This window comes from Drosophila montana, unplaced genomic scaffold (genome assembly GCF_035044405.1).
Source record: "Drosophila montana isolate Dmon_TW-CO22-7 unplaced genomic scaffold, ASM3504440v1 contig_203_1, whole genome shotgun sequence".
In the NCBI taxonomy this organism is placed as follows: Eukaryota; Metazoa; Arthropoda; class Insecta; order Diptera; family Drosophilidae; genus Drosophila; species Drosophila montana.
Window position 1 is genome coordinate 983,526 of NW_026996956.1, and position 18,140 is coordinate 1,001,665.

Here is an 18,140-nt window from a genome sequence, read left to right on the forward strand (position 1 = left end):
AGAATTTTAAAAGTTAAGTTAAGTTAAGTTAAAGCTATTATCAAATTTTCATTAAATATTAATTTTGAAGTTTATTATTTAAATTTTGTAATGAGAAGTTTAAAAACGGTTTTATAACCGAGCTTGCTCAAATGTTTCACAACTTAAGTCTACATATCAAGTTAACAGCAACAGCTTTAACAGCCTCTGTTAACAGGGCAGCTGGCGTACAGCTCATTGAGCCATTCATTTGGCTGTGCTTTCTTTTTTAATAAAATTTCTTTGGACGCATCGGTGCTTCATTCTTCATTCAGTGCGAGACCGTTAACAGTAACAGACGCGTCGTCCAACCATAGAGTCATTATATACGTGTAAGAGAAATGTAAAGCTTGAAACCAATACAATATTAAAATTTGTTCGACGTATAAGTGTGTGTCGAGCTCGAGTTCAACTAAAAACAGAAAAGAAAATTGTCAGGCGGCAGAGACGAAAGATAGAAAGACGTGGTTGGAAAATAAATTGAATTTTGTATGCCGTCGACATCGGAAATCGCAAACGGTAATTGTGCCCTCTCGCTCTGCAATGGATTTTAGCGTTCGGTCAGCGCAGGTGCACCGAAAGAGGATTTTCTACGAAATAAACTATACCAAAGGATAGCCAGCAGTTTGTAATCCTAAAGGGATAACTCCATAAATCGCTTAGTGAAATCACTATGACCAAAAATATTGGGCACATATGAAAATGGTTTGAACAGTTTCATCTAATTAGTATTCCGCATACCACGCCTAAAACGCATTTTGTGAAAGAATGCCAAAATTAAACGCAAATTACTCAAATAACACTCTAATTTTACTGTGCGGCTTATTGTCCAAGTTTTTGTCGGTAGTCTTTCGTTTTATTCCGTGGCCATTAAATTGTCTGCTTTTGTTGTTCTTCATAGTTAAAGTGGGACTTATTAATCTAGATCTCTTATATGTATGTTAGTTGACGTTGTTTTTGTACCATTTCTTTGGCCTTAATACATATTGCACTGCTTGGTCGGGCTAGTGCTATATTTTTTGTTTGTGTTTTTTTTTTTTGTCAACTTTTTTAGTCGCATTGACCTTAAATGTGTAACGATTTCTTCTACTTTTACTTATGTTTATTTAACGCGTATACAGTTTAAATTGTATATATTTATTCTTCATGCGAAATGTCTTCAATTCATGTACATATAAGTCTTAAGCAAAGTCCCAGATGATTGCGTGATTTGTATTTCCTTGGTTATACAACACAAAATTATGGAGATGTAGAGGTATGCACGCGAAAGATGTTGCATATTACTGCGGTGTAGACATTCTTAAAATAAACAAAATAATTTGTTTTTAAAACTAGATTATTAGATCGCAGTTTGGTGCATTGCCCCAAGCCGTAACTAGCTGCAATTGAAGCAAAGTGCAAAGCAAAATGCATCTTTATCAATTCAGTCAGCCAAGTTATGTAGGTTTTACTCAGCTATGTGCCATAAAGTCAAGTGACCATAAACAAGCTCCGTAAGTACCAACAAGTCCAAACAGCGCTGAGCCAAATTTCATGATAGAAATCTGAGCAAATGAACACATATATGTAGTTCTGGATGTTTGTTTGGCTAGCTCGAGGTCTTTCAATTAAATTTAACCTGAGTTGAGTAAATGGACAATGGGCATAAAGAAACTGGCGGGTGGGAACATTTCGGACCATTATTTTATCTAGTGAGTCAAGCATTCTTATTTGGCTTTTGGCTTAAATAGTTTTGTCCACTCTTATAGCAATTAGACTCTTTCCCTTGATCTTGTAGTTTTCATTGTGGTAGCTTTGATTGGCCACTTAATTACTGCTAGCTTATAATTTCTCTGTGACTAACCCTTAATGAGTACCAACACGAACTTTACTACGCAAACCAAAGACAATTTCCCATTTCTTTTGAATTTGGATTTTTCTTGTCTCGATATATGAATAAAAACATAACTTACTAACTTATTTCTTATAGCCACATTGTCAATATTTACGCCGATTTGATTTATGGCATAATGCATTTCTGAATTTTACATTTTAAGGCTCCTTTTAATAACATTCAAGTTTTTGAAGACTCTCAGATTTTTCTTGCTTTTAATAGACATTAGAAATGATTCACAGCAGTGTCCCAAGCCAAATTTAAAAATTTCAACCAACGAGCCGAAACCTGCTTTTAAACAACCACAACGACAAACCATAAAAATCATATGCATACATATCTTTGTATGAGTATGTATATTTCTGCAAGTGTATGTCTTTATGTAAATTTGAATGACCGAGGCTGATTACGCACCTTAAAAAGTGAAAATTTTTGGCATTCTTTTTTTCTGTATTTTGCTTTCTGTTTTTATGAGTTTTGATTGCTATTTTTTGCAGACGATATAACGAATGCCTTACAGAAAGTACCGATTTTTAACAAAAAAAATTTTAAAATAAGTTACAAAAAAGGGGTTTTTAAATCCAAACAGTAAGGTCCTTTGTTTTCTGATTGAAACAAATTAACTTTTTTGGGACTGATTTAAAAAAATATATATAATTTGATTATGTAGTACAAAAAAGTTAGCAATACTTTTATGAAAATTCATTGGCAATAGTTATGACCAGTAACAACGGGAATTGAGATGTTTACTACGCAAACATTATACAAATACTCGGAGACTCGGCCAGGCCCAGGCTTGTACAACTGTCCACATTCCATTCTCGAAGGTAAAGAAGAAGAAGTAGCAGCGTAGTGGAAGCATGCATTCGCCATCTCCAGTACTCGGTCTTTAACGGGGTCAGCTTTTTAATGCCTAGACGGTTGGATAAATGGGGTTTGTTTTGGCAGGGGTTTGGTTGGCCGGCGTTAGTTCAAAAAAATAAAAATATGTGCGGCCGATAAGAGAGCATTGTGCGGCTACGAAGAACAAAATAAATTTCACTGATTTTCATTACATTTTTACGGGTCTTACCACTTCGGCTTTGCCACTTAGTTTTGGCTACTCTACTATATAAAAATTGTTTGGTTTTTTCTTTCTTTATATTTGTGGTTAAAGTTGAGCATAAAGTCGTCTGCGTGTGCGCACCGCGTCAGAAGTTGAGCGAGAAATTTTGACTGTCAAAAGTGAAAGTTGCAGCTGCAGCCAATGCCGTTGAAAGAAATGTAGAAAAGCGGTAGCTGGGGCCCCGCCTGATGAATCAACTCACAAGCGGCAGTTTAAAGTTGAGGCTTGCGAAGCGCCTAGGTTTCTTTAAGCTGTGATTTTTTGTTTCTTATTTTATTTTTGTTGCTTAACAATCGCTTAAGTCTGAACATTTTCGTAATTATGTTTTGTATTTTACATTTTGCTGCAGGAATATTATATGATTATCCTCATTAACAAATTGAGTTTCTTTTTTCTGTTAATATCAACAAATAAATTCCTATGTTTGCGATACAATAATCAACTGAGTTGAAATGCAATTCAACTGCATCTTCGGTCAATAATTATTATACAAATTTAACATATTTTCGGCAATACGTGAAAAATGGGTCAAATATAAACAGTTCATCGAACTTTTAGCCATATGCGCATGCCGTAAAAAAGACCAGTAGAGAGCGAGCAATGCCAAGGCGAGCCATAACTCTTTTCAATATTTAAATTTAATTAAATTAGCACTTTCTACACGTTTCCCCCTGCAACGGCCGGCCGTATAATTTGTCGGTGCTTCATATTGAATAATAATTTTAAACAATTAGCACAGTGACCCAAATGCGTGCATTAAAAAATAAATAATTTAATATATAATGCAGCGACAGCTAATCCAAAATGAGTACAAACGTACTTTTTGGCTCTCAGTGATATTACACACATATAATCATATCCATACATCAAATATATAGTTAAAGAATCCGATTATCACACAAGCATACAAGTTTATGTCTTAAGTCTTTCGTTTTGCACCCTATAGCTGACAAAATGTACTGGTCTTGAGGAATGCATTATTGACAGGTTTTTCGTGTATTTTAACATTTTTTTTTTTTACAAAATCGAACGAATTGGCTTCATTTCTTGCTCCGTGGATATCTTGATATCCTGTATGCCCAAACATTATTAAAAGGGTATCACATATTTGTGCACTTAAATGTTTTGAGAGGAATATATTTTTCTTAGTTATTTGCGCTGTGTGCTGCTTAGGACAGTAAGCAAAGCATTTAATACTAAAATAGACAATTAATAAGTAATACTTATAGCCAAAATTGACTTGCGGCTATGAAAAAGTTATTATATTTATAGTAAAAGCAGTAAATGTATGATGTACTGTATGATGTAATGAAATAAAATCGCAATTCGTTATCGCCCATGGTATATCTCTGATCAGCATTAAACGCGAACTTGAGACAGCATATTTTGTATTTAGTTTCTAGTTGAATAAACACAGATGAATGAGTGTTGATTCCCATAAAAGTGGACTACTTTAGATCTGCTTATAGGGTATTTTCCTGTCGAATATTTTGAACTTTATCATTCTTTCCTGTTCTTACCGAGCATGGCGATAGAAGAAACTGTCAGACGGTTGTCGTCGACGGCATTATCGATGGTGCGTATCACATATTGTAACGTAAACAAGTTTCCTAAAATATGACCCATTTACCCAGTTACCCAGTGTTCTGATCTGCGATATTAAGGCAATGCAAATAGCTTCTTTAGTTATCTTTGTGTGAGATTGTAGAAATACTTGCATAAAACGCAATTACTGCAAGACATGGTCTTTGAGAATAATTGACTATTCGTTTGACAATTTAAATGAAAGTTGATTGGTATCTCAACGCACCACTTGCATTCGCTGAAAGCGGCAATAAAACTTGTCCCAACTTAATGGGCATGCAGAGCAGTTGTGGTAATGTGTTGGCGTTGACAATTGTTTTGCCACAATTGTTTCTTGGCTTTAAGAGCAAATCTCTGCTAAACTTGCACAATATAACTAGAAAATAAATCACGAAGAAGGAATATTACTTTCGCCAATCCATTAAGTAATAGCAGCTATTGAATCGACGAGGGGGTCTTTTCACAAGAATCTCTCTCTTTTCTAAAACTCCACTCCATTTGGTGACTCTAGCAGGTGTGGTGGATGTAGTCAAACTTATCTTAAAAGAATACACGTGTATATCAGCCGAGTTCCAAGTATTAAGTATATATATCTGAGTCGAAATAAATTGTATTGCGATTGTACTGATAAACAGATGGGCGACAAGACGGACATTAAACAATATAAACGGTGACTCTTTTTTGTATATATATATATATATACAGGCATTTATTTCAGATTGCTTTCTATCCGAAAAATCAGTAAAAAACGAATAGTCCAAAAGAAATTGTATGATGTATGACGATAGTCCGGTACAAAAGAAAACCGTAATATACTTATATAAACTATAGTAAAATAATTATATTTAGGGATATAAAATAAGAGGTAGAGAAGGAGAGAGGGGTTAAAAAAGGCAGCGACCGAGAAAGAGAGAGGCAAGGTGCAAATTAAATCAGTAAATTAAAGTTAGAGAGAGAGATATATATATTGTCATCACAACTTTTATAATATATAATATAATATTACATTTGCACATCTTAATCTTAAGTATACCCTGGCTTACCATTTTCATGGGTGCAGAGTATTATAACGCGTATGAACCAGCTAAGCAGCGTCTATTTGAACAATTTTCACTTTTTCTTTTATTTGCTGATTGTTTGTTTGTTTGTTGGTTTTTATGAAAACCAAGCATGACAGCCGCTCCGCAAGAGTGGAAGTGCCATTACTAAATTTGGTGAGCTCTAGTTGAATTGAAGTCGGCATCATAAGGGGTGGCATAATCCTAAACTGTTTAGTCAGGCGAGAGTGTTTATTAATTCTATTTTAAAATATGTTTAAACGAGTATATTTATAGCTTATAAGCATGGAAACACAATATTATAAAAATGAGTGAAATTTACCATTAAAAGATATGTTGACAAAATTGCGAGCTGTGTTTAATATGAAACTCTTGTTTACATTTTTGCTACGTCATCCTTAATGAATTAGTTTCTTTTGATAGTAGTTACATGTTTCAAATATTTTCACTTGCAGCTATCAAAACCATCTGCAATATGAGAGCCAGATGTTGGATCGTTGGGCTACTCATGCTTATATGCGAAATAAGTCAGGCAATCGCATCGGAGCAAACATCTTCTGCTCTGTTGCCATTGGAGGCACGCAGTGTTGATCTTTCTGCCGAGGAGGACGTAATCTCCAGCAGTTATGTTCTACCGAATCAGATCTTTAATGATGGAAAACCTTATTACCCGAGGCAAGATCCGATTTCGGGTCAGTTGGATTTCTCTGCTAAGAAACCTGCTGGTATCGAGCCAGAGGTAAACGAAGTTCTTAACTCTAAAGAGAAAATTGTGCTTAACGGTATCTCTACTCCGAACATTCACGACTTTCTCAATCTGCCAGTCAAGTACTCCTCATCAAAGTTCGTATACCCGTTAGTCTCCAGTTCGTATGCCAATTTAAAGTACCAAGGCAGCAATAAGAACTACATAACTAACAAGAAACCGACCACGGTGGTAGCGCCTGTAACACCGATGGCGCCCAAATACCACAGCGAGAATTATTTCACGGTGTCAACAACAAAGCTGATGCCCGTCACACCCACAGAATCGAGCTCAACATCTACAGTAGCATCCACGTCTAGTCGCCCAACAAAACCAATTGTGACCTCCACGTTGTCTACAACAGTACGCACTCCAACGACGACAGCAAAACGAACAACCACCACACGTCGACCTGATCCCATATCCGTACCGACAACGAGTCAGCCAGTACGATTGAGTACCACACGGAAGAAGTTCGTGCCGACAAAAAAGCAGAATACGCACAGTACAACCTCAACGAGCAGCCCAAATTCGACTGATAACATAGCGGAGCAACAGCTGCCTAAACAGCAGCCCAAGCCAACACAAGCTAGCAGCGCTGTGACATTTACGACCCATCATCCAACGCCACAGGCCGACATATTTCCCACAGAGCCAACGACTAGCGCCAAAATGTATTCAACCCCTAGCATGCGACCACTTCTGGTTAGTGGCAATGATTTTGGCTCCAGCTCAACCACGCCGCAAGCATTGACACCAATTATTGACAGCACAAAAATTCCAAATCTGGACCCGGCGGATGTCTACCATACACTGGGCCAGAAAAATAACAAGGCCCAGCAGCAGCAATCGGCTGCTAAACCAACGATGACTCTAAGTGAAATTTTCAACAACCTAGCTGAGGAGGAGGTAGCAGTTGCCAATAATTACCAGCAGAATCAAGGCTTCGATTCCCAGGGAAATCTTATAGAGCCAATCGCACCTTCCCAGCCGTCGCCATTTGCTATGCAGCCGCATCAGTCATATCCACCTACGACCCAGAACCAGAACCCATACTCGACAGACCAGAAAGTAATATCTGCTCGCCCCGAAGGCGACGACAACCAGTATGTTTCGTACCAGGTACAGCAGCCAAATGTTATGCAGTACCGTCCCATACCAGGTCAGATCAACAACGTGGTCATCTCTCCTGGGCAGCAGTCGGCATCCTTTGTGCTTGGCAGTCAGCAGCAAGTGAGTCATTCTAGTAATGTGAAGAGCGAGGGACACTTTTCGGTGGATACCGGCAGTGTGCAATATGGGCAGGTCATCAATGAGGAGATAGCTAACATTAAGCGTCCACTGCCTTCCAATGAACACCAACAGCAATTTCCATCGCCACAACAGCCAACTCCTCCAAGCATCTATCAACAAAGGCCCAACTATCATTCCAATACAAAATATCAACCGAACACTAACATCGCGTCTGCTGCTGCTCCTGAGACTCCTCTGACAGGAAACGCAGCTGCCCCCGGTAGTTACCAAGAGCTACCGCCAGAGGCACCCACTCCATATCAACAATTGCCGTTGATTGGCTCTAATTTGGGCCTGAAGAAACAACCTTCAAAAGTAGCTGACGATACCTTTTCCACGGCTTTGGCTACCCCACCGAAAAATCAACCAATGCTCTCCACAATGTCAACATCAGCCCAAGTTCAACCGGTAGCTAATAGCCAAGACACTAAGGAGCTGTTAGTCTCCACCAATATTCGGTTCCCGTCTAACCAAGATGATTCAGTTAATATGCCTCCTGCTGGCGTTGCTCCTGGTCCACCAATCTCTCCACATATCAATGGTCATGCACAGCCACTGAGTCTACAGCAAATACAAAATGCCAATCCGGTGGTGTTTCCGAAGATCAGCGACGAGGAAGCTACTGGCTCAAATGTTCAAATTCAACAGCACGAAGTAGTCAACATCAAACAGCATCAACAACAATTGGTAATCTTAAATTTAAAGTTGCCTTGGCTACCTAAACCATGTACTTACATGTAATTTCTTCCGTTTTGCAGACATTCCCCACGCAACAGCAGAGCAAAAATGAACAGCCCTCACAAGAGATGGTACCACCACCCCGATATGCTCCATTGCATCACTCGCAGGTGCAACGGCCAAACGATTCACCTTCAGCGCCCTTCTACAAAGAGTTCGATCGCAAGTCTCAGTCTCAACCGCAGACGGGCCCACGTCCCAATGTAAATCTGCCCAACATTTTACCACAGTTCCGCCCCAATGCCAAAATCTCCATTGGTCATCCGCCAAACATGAAGCAGGAGCCCGGAAATATACGTCTACCCACGCAAGGAATGAGAGCGCCCTACAACCCTTCCACTCCTCCACAGTTTTCGAATAGACGACAGCCCATGCAACAGCCACAATTGCCGAATCGTTATCCCTTAAACCGCATATCAGAATATAGCGCCGTTAATAGACGCGTCTATCGATTGCCACCCAATGGTGGTCAAAGAATGCCTCAAGTGCGGGATCGCATGTATTCTCGTCGACCCAACGGTCCGTTACGTGCGATCGACGGCTACTACCCAGTCGAGCGACACGCGCCGATTACTCCGCAACCATCCAAGCTGAAAGGTGGCGATCTAGACGATTATGAAGAGGAAGATCTAGTAATTAATGATCCACCTCAGACACCTAACAAGGATATCCAGAACACGAACGAATCCAAACTGGAGGCAGTCGTTACGCTGCAAATGCTGCAGTCACAAAAGAAACCTCTGAACGGTGACGACACTGGAGCCGGTGAAATACAAGTAACAGCCGATCATAATCCGCAAGAAGCTTTGGCCAGCAAAGTAATCGAGCAAACTTCCCATCCAAAGTCTAAATTAGCGAGCCGAAGTGAAAATGAGGAAATGGCCAGCGAAAACAGAGATTCGATGCTACATCCAGAAGCGGCGGCATTGACTGCCGTTGAATACCAGAATACACCTTTCTCGGTAATTCGTGAACAGCCTCAAGAGCCCATCTTGAAGAACAAAAAGCCTCAGTCCCTTCAGCAGCAGGCAAAAATACAGCCCCTACACAAACAAAAGTTCCCATATCCGATTGAAAAGCCTGATCCGTCATACACTGAGCTGCAACCAGCCCTACAAGTCCCGGGTGTGCTCGTCGCGCCACGAATTATAACGGCCGCTCTCAATACCGGAACAGAAGCCCCAATTGCGATTGCATATACCCCAACAGAGCCGAACTCTTACCTACGTAGCGGTCCTACGAAACAGGAACAACAAATTTTGAACGTCAAATACGAAATGAGGCCTGAAACACAGACCGAGGAAATTCTAGGGAATGATTTTGATTTACGTGGCCACAATTTCGAGAAGGACTTTATGGCACCTTTTTATCCAAGCATTAGTTTAGGAGGGGCGAGCACTGGCGTGACGAGTAATCCTACGCTGAGCAACTGGAAGATTGTTCCATCTGCCTCAGAACAAAAACTGTACGAAAAAAATAGCATAAGTCGGGCCGATGTTGAGGTTGCTGCAGATAAGAAGCAATTACAACCTGGCAATGCGACGAATTTTAGCACTGAAAAGCATTCTGAACTGGACAGTTTCCAGCCGCAATTACAGGGAGGCTTCAGGCCAATTTTCCCAGCTGATTACGTGCATTCGGAACAGAAGGACCCAAATTCTCACGACGAAAAGATGGAATCAAGTGAAAATAATAATAAGCCCATCGCACTAGCGCTGGTCAGATCACAAACAACACCCCCGCAGACTATAAGTAGTACTAGCGCTACGACTTCTGGTAGCAGCACCACAACGGACATCACAACAACAACACCAACAACACTTATTCCCGTCAATACAAAAACCTCAACAGCTGAAATTGATAAGAAGGGAGAGACAACTACGAAATCGCCTGTAAACCAAAGTGGGCCAACGATCAAAAAAAAATCAACCTTTGAAACGAGTCTAGCTGCTCTGCTTTTCGGTGATGATGATGACGAGCTGGGAGATGGAGCACGCAAGTCGTTTAATAACGCAAAAGCATCAGTTAGGCCTATTAATGTGGCTCGCATGGGACCGCGAAGCCTTGTGCTTAGCTAAGTGTTAACGGAATATTTGACTTCGCTTAGCAGAATTATAAGTAGTTTGTAATATTTATTAAAACAAAAAAAGGTATAAAGCTTGTGAGCGAATATTGTTAAATTGCGTAACTACAGCTTAATTTTAGTTGTAAGCTCACACCATGCTAGACGCTAGCCACCAATGAACTTACACTTAAGACTTTTGCGAGTCTGATTCGAAAAATACCCGTTTTCGTATTGGACTCCCGAATCGTCGCTATCTAATTACAAGCATGTATTCAACTCTACGTACAAACCTCTTAAATACATACCTACATACACATACCGAGACGCATACATATTTATTATACTTATACTTGTAATAATAAAAATATGCATATATTTTTAAAAATTAAACAGAAATGAAAATGTTAATACGAACTTTCATTGTAATGGGAACGGTTCTTACAGATTGTTTACATGGCATATGTGTGTTATGTATATATGACTTAATATATATATGCATACAAGAAAGTTTTAAATTAATTTAATTTCGAAAAAGTGTGTTTATTTTCGAAGATTTGAATAAAACGTTATTAGCCTTTTGGTGTAAATCGAACATACGATATTTATGAACATAGGTCTATCGTCAATACGTAACAACTTTCATCACTTTGAAGCTTTATCAATAGTTCCATGACTATAACAAAAATGATTATCATATTTTGTCATCGATACTGCACAACTATCGTTACTCAATTTCGCAGTGACTCATCGGCATCATTTATAAACATTAATTATCGATACTATCGCTTTGTTGAAAAGGTCGCGCATTTTGGCAGTGAGCCCGTGACGTCATTTGCCGTAAAAGCTAAAAGTTTCGCAAATTTATTCTGCAACTCTATCCATTCGTTCAGCTCTATTTTGTTACAAGACTTTATTAAATGTTAAAATGAACATATATATATATGTACATATATTAAAATCGATATAATTAAAGCACTTAATAAATGCGTGCACCTTGTACAACATTTTTATATATGTAACATATAAACTTGAACATATTTTTTTCTCTTACATACATGTAGGTGTATCTACAGCTTACCTCAATATATTCATATTAGTTTGTGTTGCTAATTAGCGTATTGTAGGTCAAATTGTGTAGGGGCAGTCAAAACAGAAAATAAATGTTTTTTCTTAAAGTGAAACTTACTTACTATGTTTACTATTGTAATTTTATCCATATTTACAAAGTAGATAATAAACTAAACCTTCACTAAATGTTAACATATTTCATTTCTGCATCAGAATCACGAATCAACACCAGTTGTTCCAATCGTTCGATACGTAACAGCATATCCTCCTTTTCCTTCTGCACCACATCCATACGACGTCGTAGCTCTTCATTATGTCGCCGCAGCTCGTGCAGCTGCCGACCAATTTCTGACGATGTCGGCAATGGCATCACGTTTGGACCCTTCGATGTATTGAACTCATTGCCAGTGCGTAAATTCGAACGCATGGGTGCAGTGGCTGAAGACTTAATAACAGCTCCATTGTTGGTGGCTCCGACAGCAGTTCCGGCTGCTAAGGATGGGCGCAATTGAATGGTTTGTACGGTCCCTACTTGCCCACGCAGTGTGCTCGTCGCTGCGGGATTGTGTGTCACCGTTGAGGCTATGACTTCGTTCAGCAACTGCTGCTGCTCATCAATAGCGCCGCTGTCAATAGGTCTGGATGGTAATTTCAGCTAAATATAAAAACTTTTGTCATAAAATATATTGTCAATGGAAAGACGACAACTCACCTGACGAGCCTGTAACTGTCGCATGTTAACCAATTTGGTACCATCGGCAAGTTGGCGTACCACTCCAGAGCTAGACAATATATATTAAAGTAAATATAATCATATAAAAACACACAAAAACTTACCTTGCTAATGTTGCAGGTATTTTCTGTAGAGATTTTGGCTGATCGCAAAGTTTCTTAAAGTCGGTCAACGATATAATTCTTATGTTCTGTTAATAGAAGAAAAAGAAAAATTGTTTTTAACATTGATATAAAAATTACTATTCGATATAGCTACAAACAATTAAATGAGGCCGGGTCACTATATATACATATATTTTGAGGACTGCAAGAGTTAATTTAAGAACTGAAAACTTTATGTTTCTAACCTTGTTTTTTGTAACACCACCTGCTGGACTGGCTGACGATGACTCCTTTTGCTTGATGACATTCATGCGTATTTTTTGAGGAGAAGAATTGTGGATAGCTTGATTTGTACTGGGATGCAAACTGATTGCGTTGTTTCTTAAGTTATTGTTAATAGATCCGTTTGTACTTTGTTTCATATTTGAACCACGGTTCGTTTCGTGCAGCAGCATACGTCCACCCTCTGAGAGCACCAGCTGTCGACCATTTCGAAGAGCAGTGTTTAGCATCTTTTTCGATGCTTCGTCGTCTAGAATATCGATCAATTTACGAAAAGATATACTTCCTTGAAATGGAAAATATACTACCTATTTGATTGTCCTCCATCATGTCTGCAATACCATGCGTCTTGAGCATATTTAAAGCAGAATTTCCCAGCATGTTTGTGTCTATTAGAAGAAATGTTTTTTTTTTACTTGTGATATTAGGGAAAGAAAAACAAACTTACGCCCACGTAACGTCTCTAAAACATCCATCTTGTCCTCGACCGACATGTCGGCGTCGTCAAGACTTCGTATTGACTTAGACTCATCCATAATAGAATTAACTGCATCGCTGGTTTCTTTCTAGAAATTATGAAAAAATTATTTTGAATAGAATTGGATGTTTTGAAAAATAAAGATGACATAGTTGTGATTCGATTATAATTCATTACGTTATAATATGACACATACTTTTATACAGCGCATCTTTTGCTATGGTTTGCAGTCGGGAATAATAAGAACGAAACAAAAGGACATTTTATTTCGATTCAAACTTTGTTGATTTTTAAAGTATTTAAAATCACTGGATTCTTAATAAAAGTGAGTCGCTAAGGTACTTACCTCTGTCTCCTCGTTGAATTTTCGGTTAGCCTGAGACTGGCGAGCAGCTTCCAGCTCCGCCAAAATATCTGCCTGTTCAGTTAGCACGGCTAAGGCGATGGGGGTTTTGCCAAACTTTGAGACTAGTGTTACGTCTGCCTGACTTTTCAGCAGCATGCGTACAATACTCTTGTGCCTCTTCTCCACAGCCCAGTGCAGCGGTGTCATGCGAAGCTGTGCAAAAAGAATAACTCAGTTCAAAAGCCAGTCCAGGCCGTAATTAGCTGGCTCTCACCATATCACGTGCATTCACGGCACACCGCAGCGCCAGAAATAGGCTTACAATTCGCTCGTGTCCGAAATAGCAAGCTAAGTGGAGTGGCGTTCGGTCCACTTTTGTCTTTGCCTCCATATTGATGCCGCCTTGCAAGAGAATTTCGCAGATTTCCAGCTGATTGTTCATCGCAGCGAAGTGAAGCGCCGACATACCCAGCTAAAATTTGAATGTTGTAATTACAGGTATAAGATTAAAGTATTATGTTTTTGACTCACCCAGTCTGATGAAAACGGAGCGCCATGAGCAAGCGCAGTCTTCACGCCAGGAACATCGCTGTCTCGAGCACATTGTAAAAGTTGCTTTCCCAAATCAACGACTGTTGTTGGCCCAGGCGCGTTGCCCTTCTTCAATAGAAGCTCACCCTCAGTACGCTGCGGTGTTTACTTTATAGTTGGAAAACTTTAGAATATGCTTCATTACTTACAATTTTATATTTTTTTAGTAAATTGGATAGCTGCTGGTTGACGGATTGCGCCTCCATTGCCACACTGCCATCAGCGCGCAATGTGGCCACAACTTTGCTGTTTCCCGTGGCTCCAACAGCGCTGTGCATTTTAGCTAGCAAACACACTTTCAACAACACATGCGACGTTTAAATAACATTACAAGTTGTCAAAATTATTGGTAAAGTACAACAAATGCTAACAATTTATATTGATCATCTGTATTAGGTGCAAGAATGGGAGAATACGATCATCCATTTGTTGATCTTCTATCGATATGAATATCGATGTTTACAGCGTCCTCTATTTTTAGCAGTGTTCTCTGGCCACATAAATTGGCACCCTCTTACTTAACATAGCGTCCTCCACTAAGCTTACTTGGTATTCCGTTACCGATAATCATAAAAAGTATCGATATATTCCAATATCAACTCTTCAGATATTTACTTACAGCAATGTTAAGGATTGATGGTCATGTTAAGAGTTAGGCAGAAGGAAACACTCGTTAGCGGACTTTTGTGGGTTTACTGTTGTTCGATGGGTGAACGACCAATAACTGCATTTTTTTTTTGTATAAAAAACATCTAATGTAAAAATATATTTTGTCTTGCATTTTCTACATACCGGCATACCCATATATTTAGCGATTTATATTTTATTTGATTATAAATAATAATGATTCAAAAGATTAATTAAGCAAACGAGCTGCCAGTCTCAATTTGCGCGGAACCGATTGTCGTTGAGTTAGAATCTGCATCAAAATCTGGCTTGTGAGTTGGCAACGAGTTCGACGTCCCGTTGAAGCTTTTTAACTTGCGAAACCAGTTACTTAGACGGCGAAGGCTCAACGACCAGGCTGAAGTTGACATAAGCATCTGCCCAGACCCATGGCTGGTACTGGCAATATCTTCGTTCCACTGTGCGCAAGGGCGATACGTTGACTTGACCGTGAACTCCGCTCCTGAACTGTCACCACTGGAGGATAAGCTGCCCATTGTGTGCTCACAGTCTGCGAACTCGTAGTCCGATTGGTCAGAGAAGTCGCCTGGCCGTTCCTCCTCGAACTCATTGAACTCAAATCCTGTCATCTCGGAAACGTCCAGAGTCTTGCCACAAAACTGTCGCTCCAGGGCAAGCGCATGGAGAAAGACATGTTTACGGATGGCGGAGCGAAAGCTAAAGTCGTACCACTTCTCTCGTGACTGGCAATAGAAGCGAAGCATGTTCTTGACCGTGGGACCAAACATGTTTCCATCCTGCATATTCACGATGCGACATCGATCCAAAATGATGCGACCCCTATAGATGAAATGGCTGCGCTTGATGATATCCCGCTTGCAGTATATCAGCTGGTTATCAAATAGGAACAAGGTGCAACTGCTGCTCCACATGTTCTGCTTTTGCCGCATGGCGTCCCCTTGTAAAAAGAAACGCGTGCTGTGCAGGTTCAGCATGGGTCCTTTAAAGCTCTGGAAACTGCCCTGAAGCCGTGCAAGAATCTCGCTTTGGCGTCTACCCTCGTTTACAGCTTCAGTGATACCGCGCATCTTCTTAAGCGCCATTTTAACGGTGGAGTGCGTATCAGGAATATCAAACTGGAACACATCAATATGTTCATAGTCTAAAATATCAGTTTGGACACCAAGCTTGTTCCTGTTATTCTGCAAAGTATTGCTAAGTAGTTCGTTGAGGTGCAGAGGATAGCGACAGATGCGCTGCACTGGCGCTAGCAGATGCGCAGATAGCGGTAGTTCAGCCAGGTTATCGGATTCGCGGCAGCTTTGAAAATTATTGATTAATAATTGATTAATGCGTTTTGCAGCTCAGATTGAAATGGGCAAAAACTCACTTCTCCAGAATTGTGCGGGCTTCCTCAATGCGTTCGTAGGGTTCGAGCTCGACAAGAGCACGTGAATAATCATTGCAGTATGTTGAATAGCATAGAAATCCTTTATGCTATTTGCAAGAATTTCGCGTAAATAGAAAAAAAAAACAATTATTTTCAAACGGCACACACTCACCATCTTTAAAAACACTTTCGATATTTGGTTTTGCTCAATGCCTTGGCGCAACGCTTCCAAAAACTTTCGGTGAAATTTGTATATTGCCGTTATATTTGAAAATATGATCCGTATGCTGCTGACAGTAAAGATATCGAGGCGTTTGCTCATGGCAGGTAAATATCTAGAGATAGAAGTGTAATGGTTATTTGCTTGGAGACTGCAACTGATGACTCACCCGTTGCAAATGGCAGACAGTAGCTTCACGTAATTCATTTCCGTTTCAAGCAGCTCACGTGTAGCAGCGTGTCGTAATGCATCGTAATCGTCCTGTTGGCAGCACGAATGGCCCAAAGATAGAGATGGCTCGATGATTTTGGGTGTGATGTTTTCCTGATTCTTCATTGTCGTGGTAGCCTTGGTGTTGGTCAATTCTCTTGGTGTTACCATTTTCACATTGACCTAGACAATCTATTAAACGACTGTGAGTAATGCGCATAAAAGCTGTGGCTTTTGGCTTTTAGAATCGAGTATTCTATAAGACTAGCATGCTCCCTTCTAACGCATCCACGTCTCCAGGTTCCCAATTCCCAATTTGAAAATGTCTCGTTTGAAGTTTCCCGCTCCAAATCCAGCTCTTGCGGAGCAGCCACTTTAAGGCTGTGCAGCACTTCCGCGTAAATGGGATAACAGCTGGTTGTTGTAGGGCTAGTTCATGTGCATCAGTTACTCATGTCTCGTCGGCCAATTAAAGTCAATTAATGCGATTGTGCGTACGCGTTAAGAATTTTATATTACATAATTTTACCCAGGAATTTATAAACAGATTTTGACAAGCGTTTTCTAAAAATTAAATTTTCAATATAGGGTTTGTTTTAAAACATAGCCTATGAGTAGCAGGAGATAAGCCCTTATGACCGCCTATGCTTAAGTTACGACTTGAATCGTTCGTGGACGGGATAAAGTTTTGATTTAATATTGCCCTATTTACGAACCGATCATTCATTAGGCAGATATTATTCTAGTTGTACCATCCGTCTGACCGTTAATGACTTACTGATCAGGTATTCTATTTTATGTGTCGAAGTAGTCCCCTTCTTGGCGGTGTTTTGTGACAATAGAATATAATATAATACAGGAGTAAAGCTTACTAAAACAAGTTCCTAAAAAAACCATACTACCTGTTTAAATTTTTATTACACCGTAAATGTTCCGACTGCGATGTTTTAGTACTTTCTTTTTTTGGAAGTACTTTTTAATATATACTTTTGCAGTCAAAGAATCTTCGGGTAACATGAACAATTTCTCAAATATCTCTATTATCGGTCGGGTAAATCCTGAAATTCCCAGAAAGCGGCAGGTACTTGAATTTCTAACCAATAAGTATTTTGCCTATTAATATTTCTTAAAAAATGAGTTCAGTTTATGATGTAATGATAATAATAATTTATAAAACACGTTATCTATTTGGGTACTTTCATGTTTATTAATAATTTTATAATTTAATTTGGAAATTTTAAATGATTTTTATATTCAGTACAGTGGTCGCTTAGAAATTAGAACATCTCGAAATTACAACCGCTAAAATACGCGGTTCAAAGAAGATATTTAAAACTAAAACTCGAATTTTTATCGTTGTTTTAATTATTTCAAACACTTTTCAAAAAGAGTATTTCAGTAATTTTAATTTATGTTTTTTCGCAAAAACATAGGACTCCTATATTAATAATGAAGCAAACTGAAATCAACTTTAATCCATTTAATTTGCGAAGCATTATAATTTGCAAGCGATCACAGAAATGAAATATCTTGACGATCGAGTTTATTAAATTAATTGTAGAAAAATGCAACCTTTATTTTATAATATTTTTAGCTAAATTTGCAGTTTACT

At 39.2% G+C, this 18,140-nt stretch overlaps 3 protein-coding genes across 3 annotated transcripts; 1 reads left to right on the forward strand and 2 right to left on the reverse strand.

Moving 5' to 3' along the window:
- Nucleotides 1-121: 121 nt before the first annotated feature.
- Nucleotides 122-10,800, forward strand: LOC135426511 (uncharacterized). Its single transcript, XM_064679616.1, has 3 exons — nt 122-537; nt 6,094-8,363; nt 8,435-10,800. The coding sequence occupies exons 1-3, from the start codon at nt 510-512 to the stop codon at nt 10,490-10,492; spliced, it is 4,356 nt and encodes a 1,451-aa protein (XP_064535686.1). The 5' UTR covers nt 122-509; the 3' UTR covers nt 10,493-10,800.
- Nucleotides 10,801-11,370: 570 nt separating this feature from the next.
- Atac3 (Ada2a-containing complex component 3) lies at nt 11,371-14,508 on the reverse strand. The gene is made up of 10 exons (XM_064679630.1): nt 14,231-14,508; nt 14,022-14,177; nt 13,765-13,962; nt 13,491-13,703; nt 13,115-13,232; nt 12,975-13,055; nt 12,630-12,916; nt 12,385-12,470; nt 12,260-12,329; nt 11,371-12,202 (listed from the first exon to the last, which is right to left on the reverse strand). The coding sequence occupies exons 1-10, from the start codon at nt 14,357-14,359 to the stop codon at nt 11,729-11,731; spliced, it is 1,812 nt and encodes a 603-aa protein (XP_064535700.1). The 5' UTR covers nt 14,360-14,508; the 3' UTR covers nt 11,371-11,728.
- Nucleotides 14,509-14,861: 353 nt separating this feature from the next.
- LOC135426525 (rho guanine nucleotide exchange factor 4-like) lies at nt 14,862-17,103 on the reverse strand. The gene is made up of 4 exons (XM_064679631.1): nt 16,488-17,103; nt 16,271-16,433; nt 16,099-16,205; nt 14,862-16,028 (listed from the first exon to the last, which is right to left on the reverse strand). Exons 1-4 carry the CDS (start codon nt 16,697-16,699, stop codon nt 14,942-14,944), a joined length of 1,569 nt encoding a protein of 522 aa, XP_064535701.1. The 5' UTR covers nt 16,700-17,103; the 3' UTR covers nt 14,862-14,941.
- Nucleotides 17,104-18,140: the final 1,037 nt, after the last annotated feature.

Bases quoted from the DNA above. Each gene is read 5' to 3' on its own strand.
- LOC135426525 (XM_064679631.1), bottom strand. From the start codon at position 16,699: ATGGTAACACCAAGAGAATTGACCAACACCAAGGCTACCACGACAATG. The intron at 16,434-16,487 runs GTGAGTCATCAG...TTCTATCTCTAG, and splicing joins CTGTCTGCCATTTGCAACGG to ATATTTACCTGCCATGAGCA. The intron at 16,029-16,098 runs GTGAGTTTTTGC...TAATTTTCAAAG, and splicing joins GCCCGCACAATTCTGGAGAA to CTGCCGCGAATCCGATAACC.
- LOC135426511 (XM_064679616.1), top strand. From the start codon at position 510: ATGCCGTCGACATCGGAAATCGCAAACG. The intron at 538-6,093 runs GTAATTGTGCCC...TTTCACTTGCAG, and splicing joins GACATCGGAAATCGCAAACG to CTATCAAAACCATCTGCAAT. The intron at 8,364-8,434 runs GTAATCTTAAAT...TCCGTTTTGCAG, and splicing joins AACAGCATCAACAACAATTG to ACATTCCCCACGCAACAGCA.
- Atac3 (XM_064679630.1), bottom strand. From the start codon at position 14,359: ATGCACAGCGCTGTTGGAGCCACGGGAAACAGCAAAGTTGTGGCCACA. The intron at 13,704-13,764 runs GTGAGAGCCAGC...CTTTTTGCACAG, and splicing joins CCGTGAATGCACGTGATATG to CTTCGCATGACACCGCTGCA. The intron at 12,203-12,259 runs GTGAGTTGTCGT...TTTTATATTTAG, and splicing joins GACAGTTACAGGCTCGTCAG to CTGAAATTACCATCCAGACC.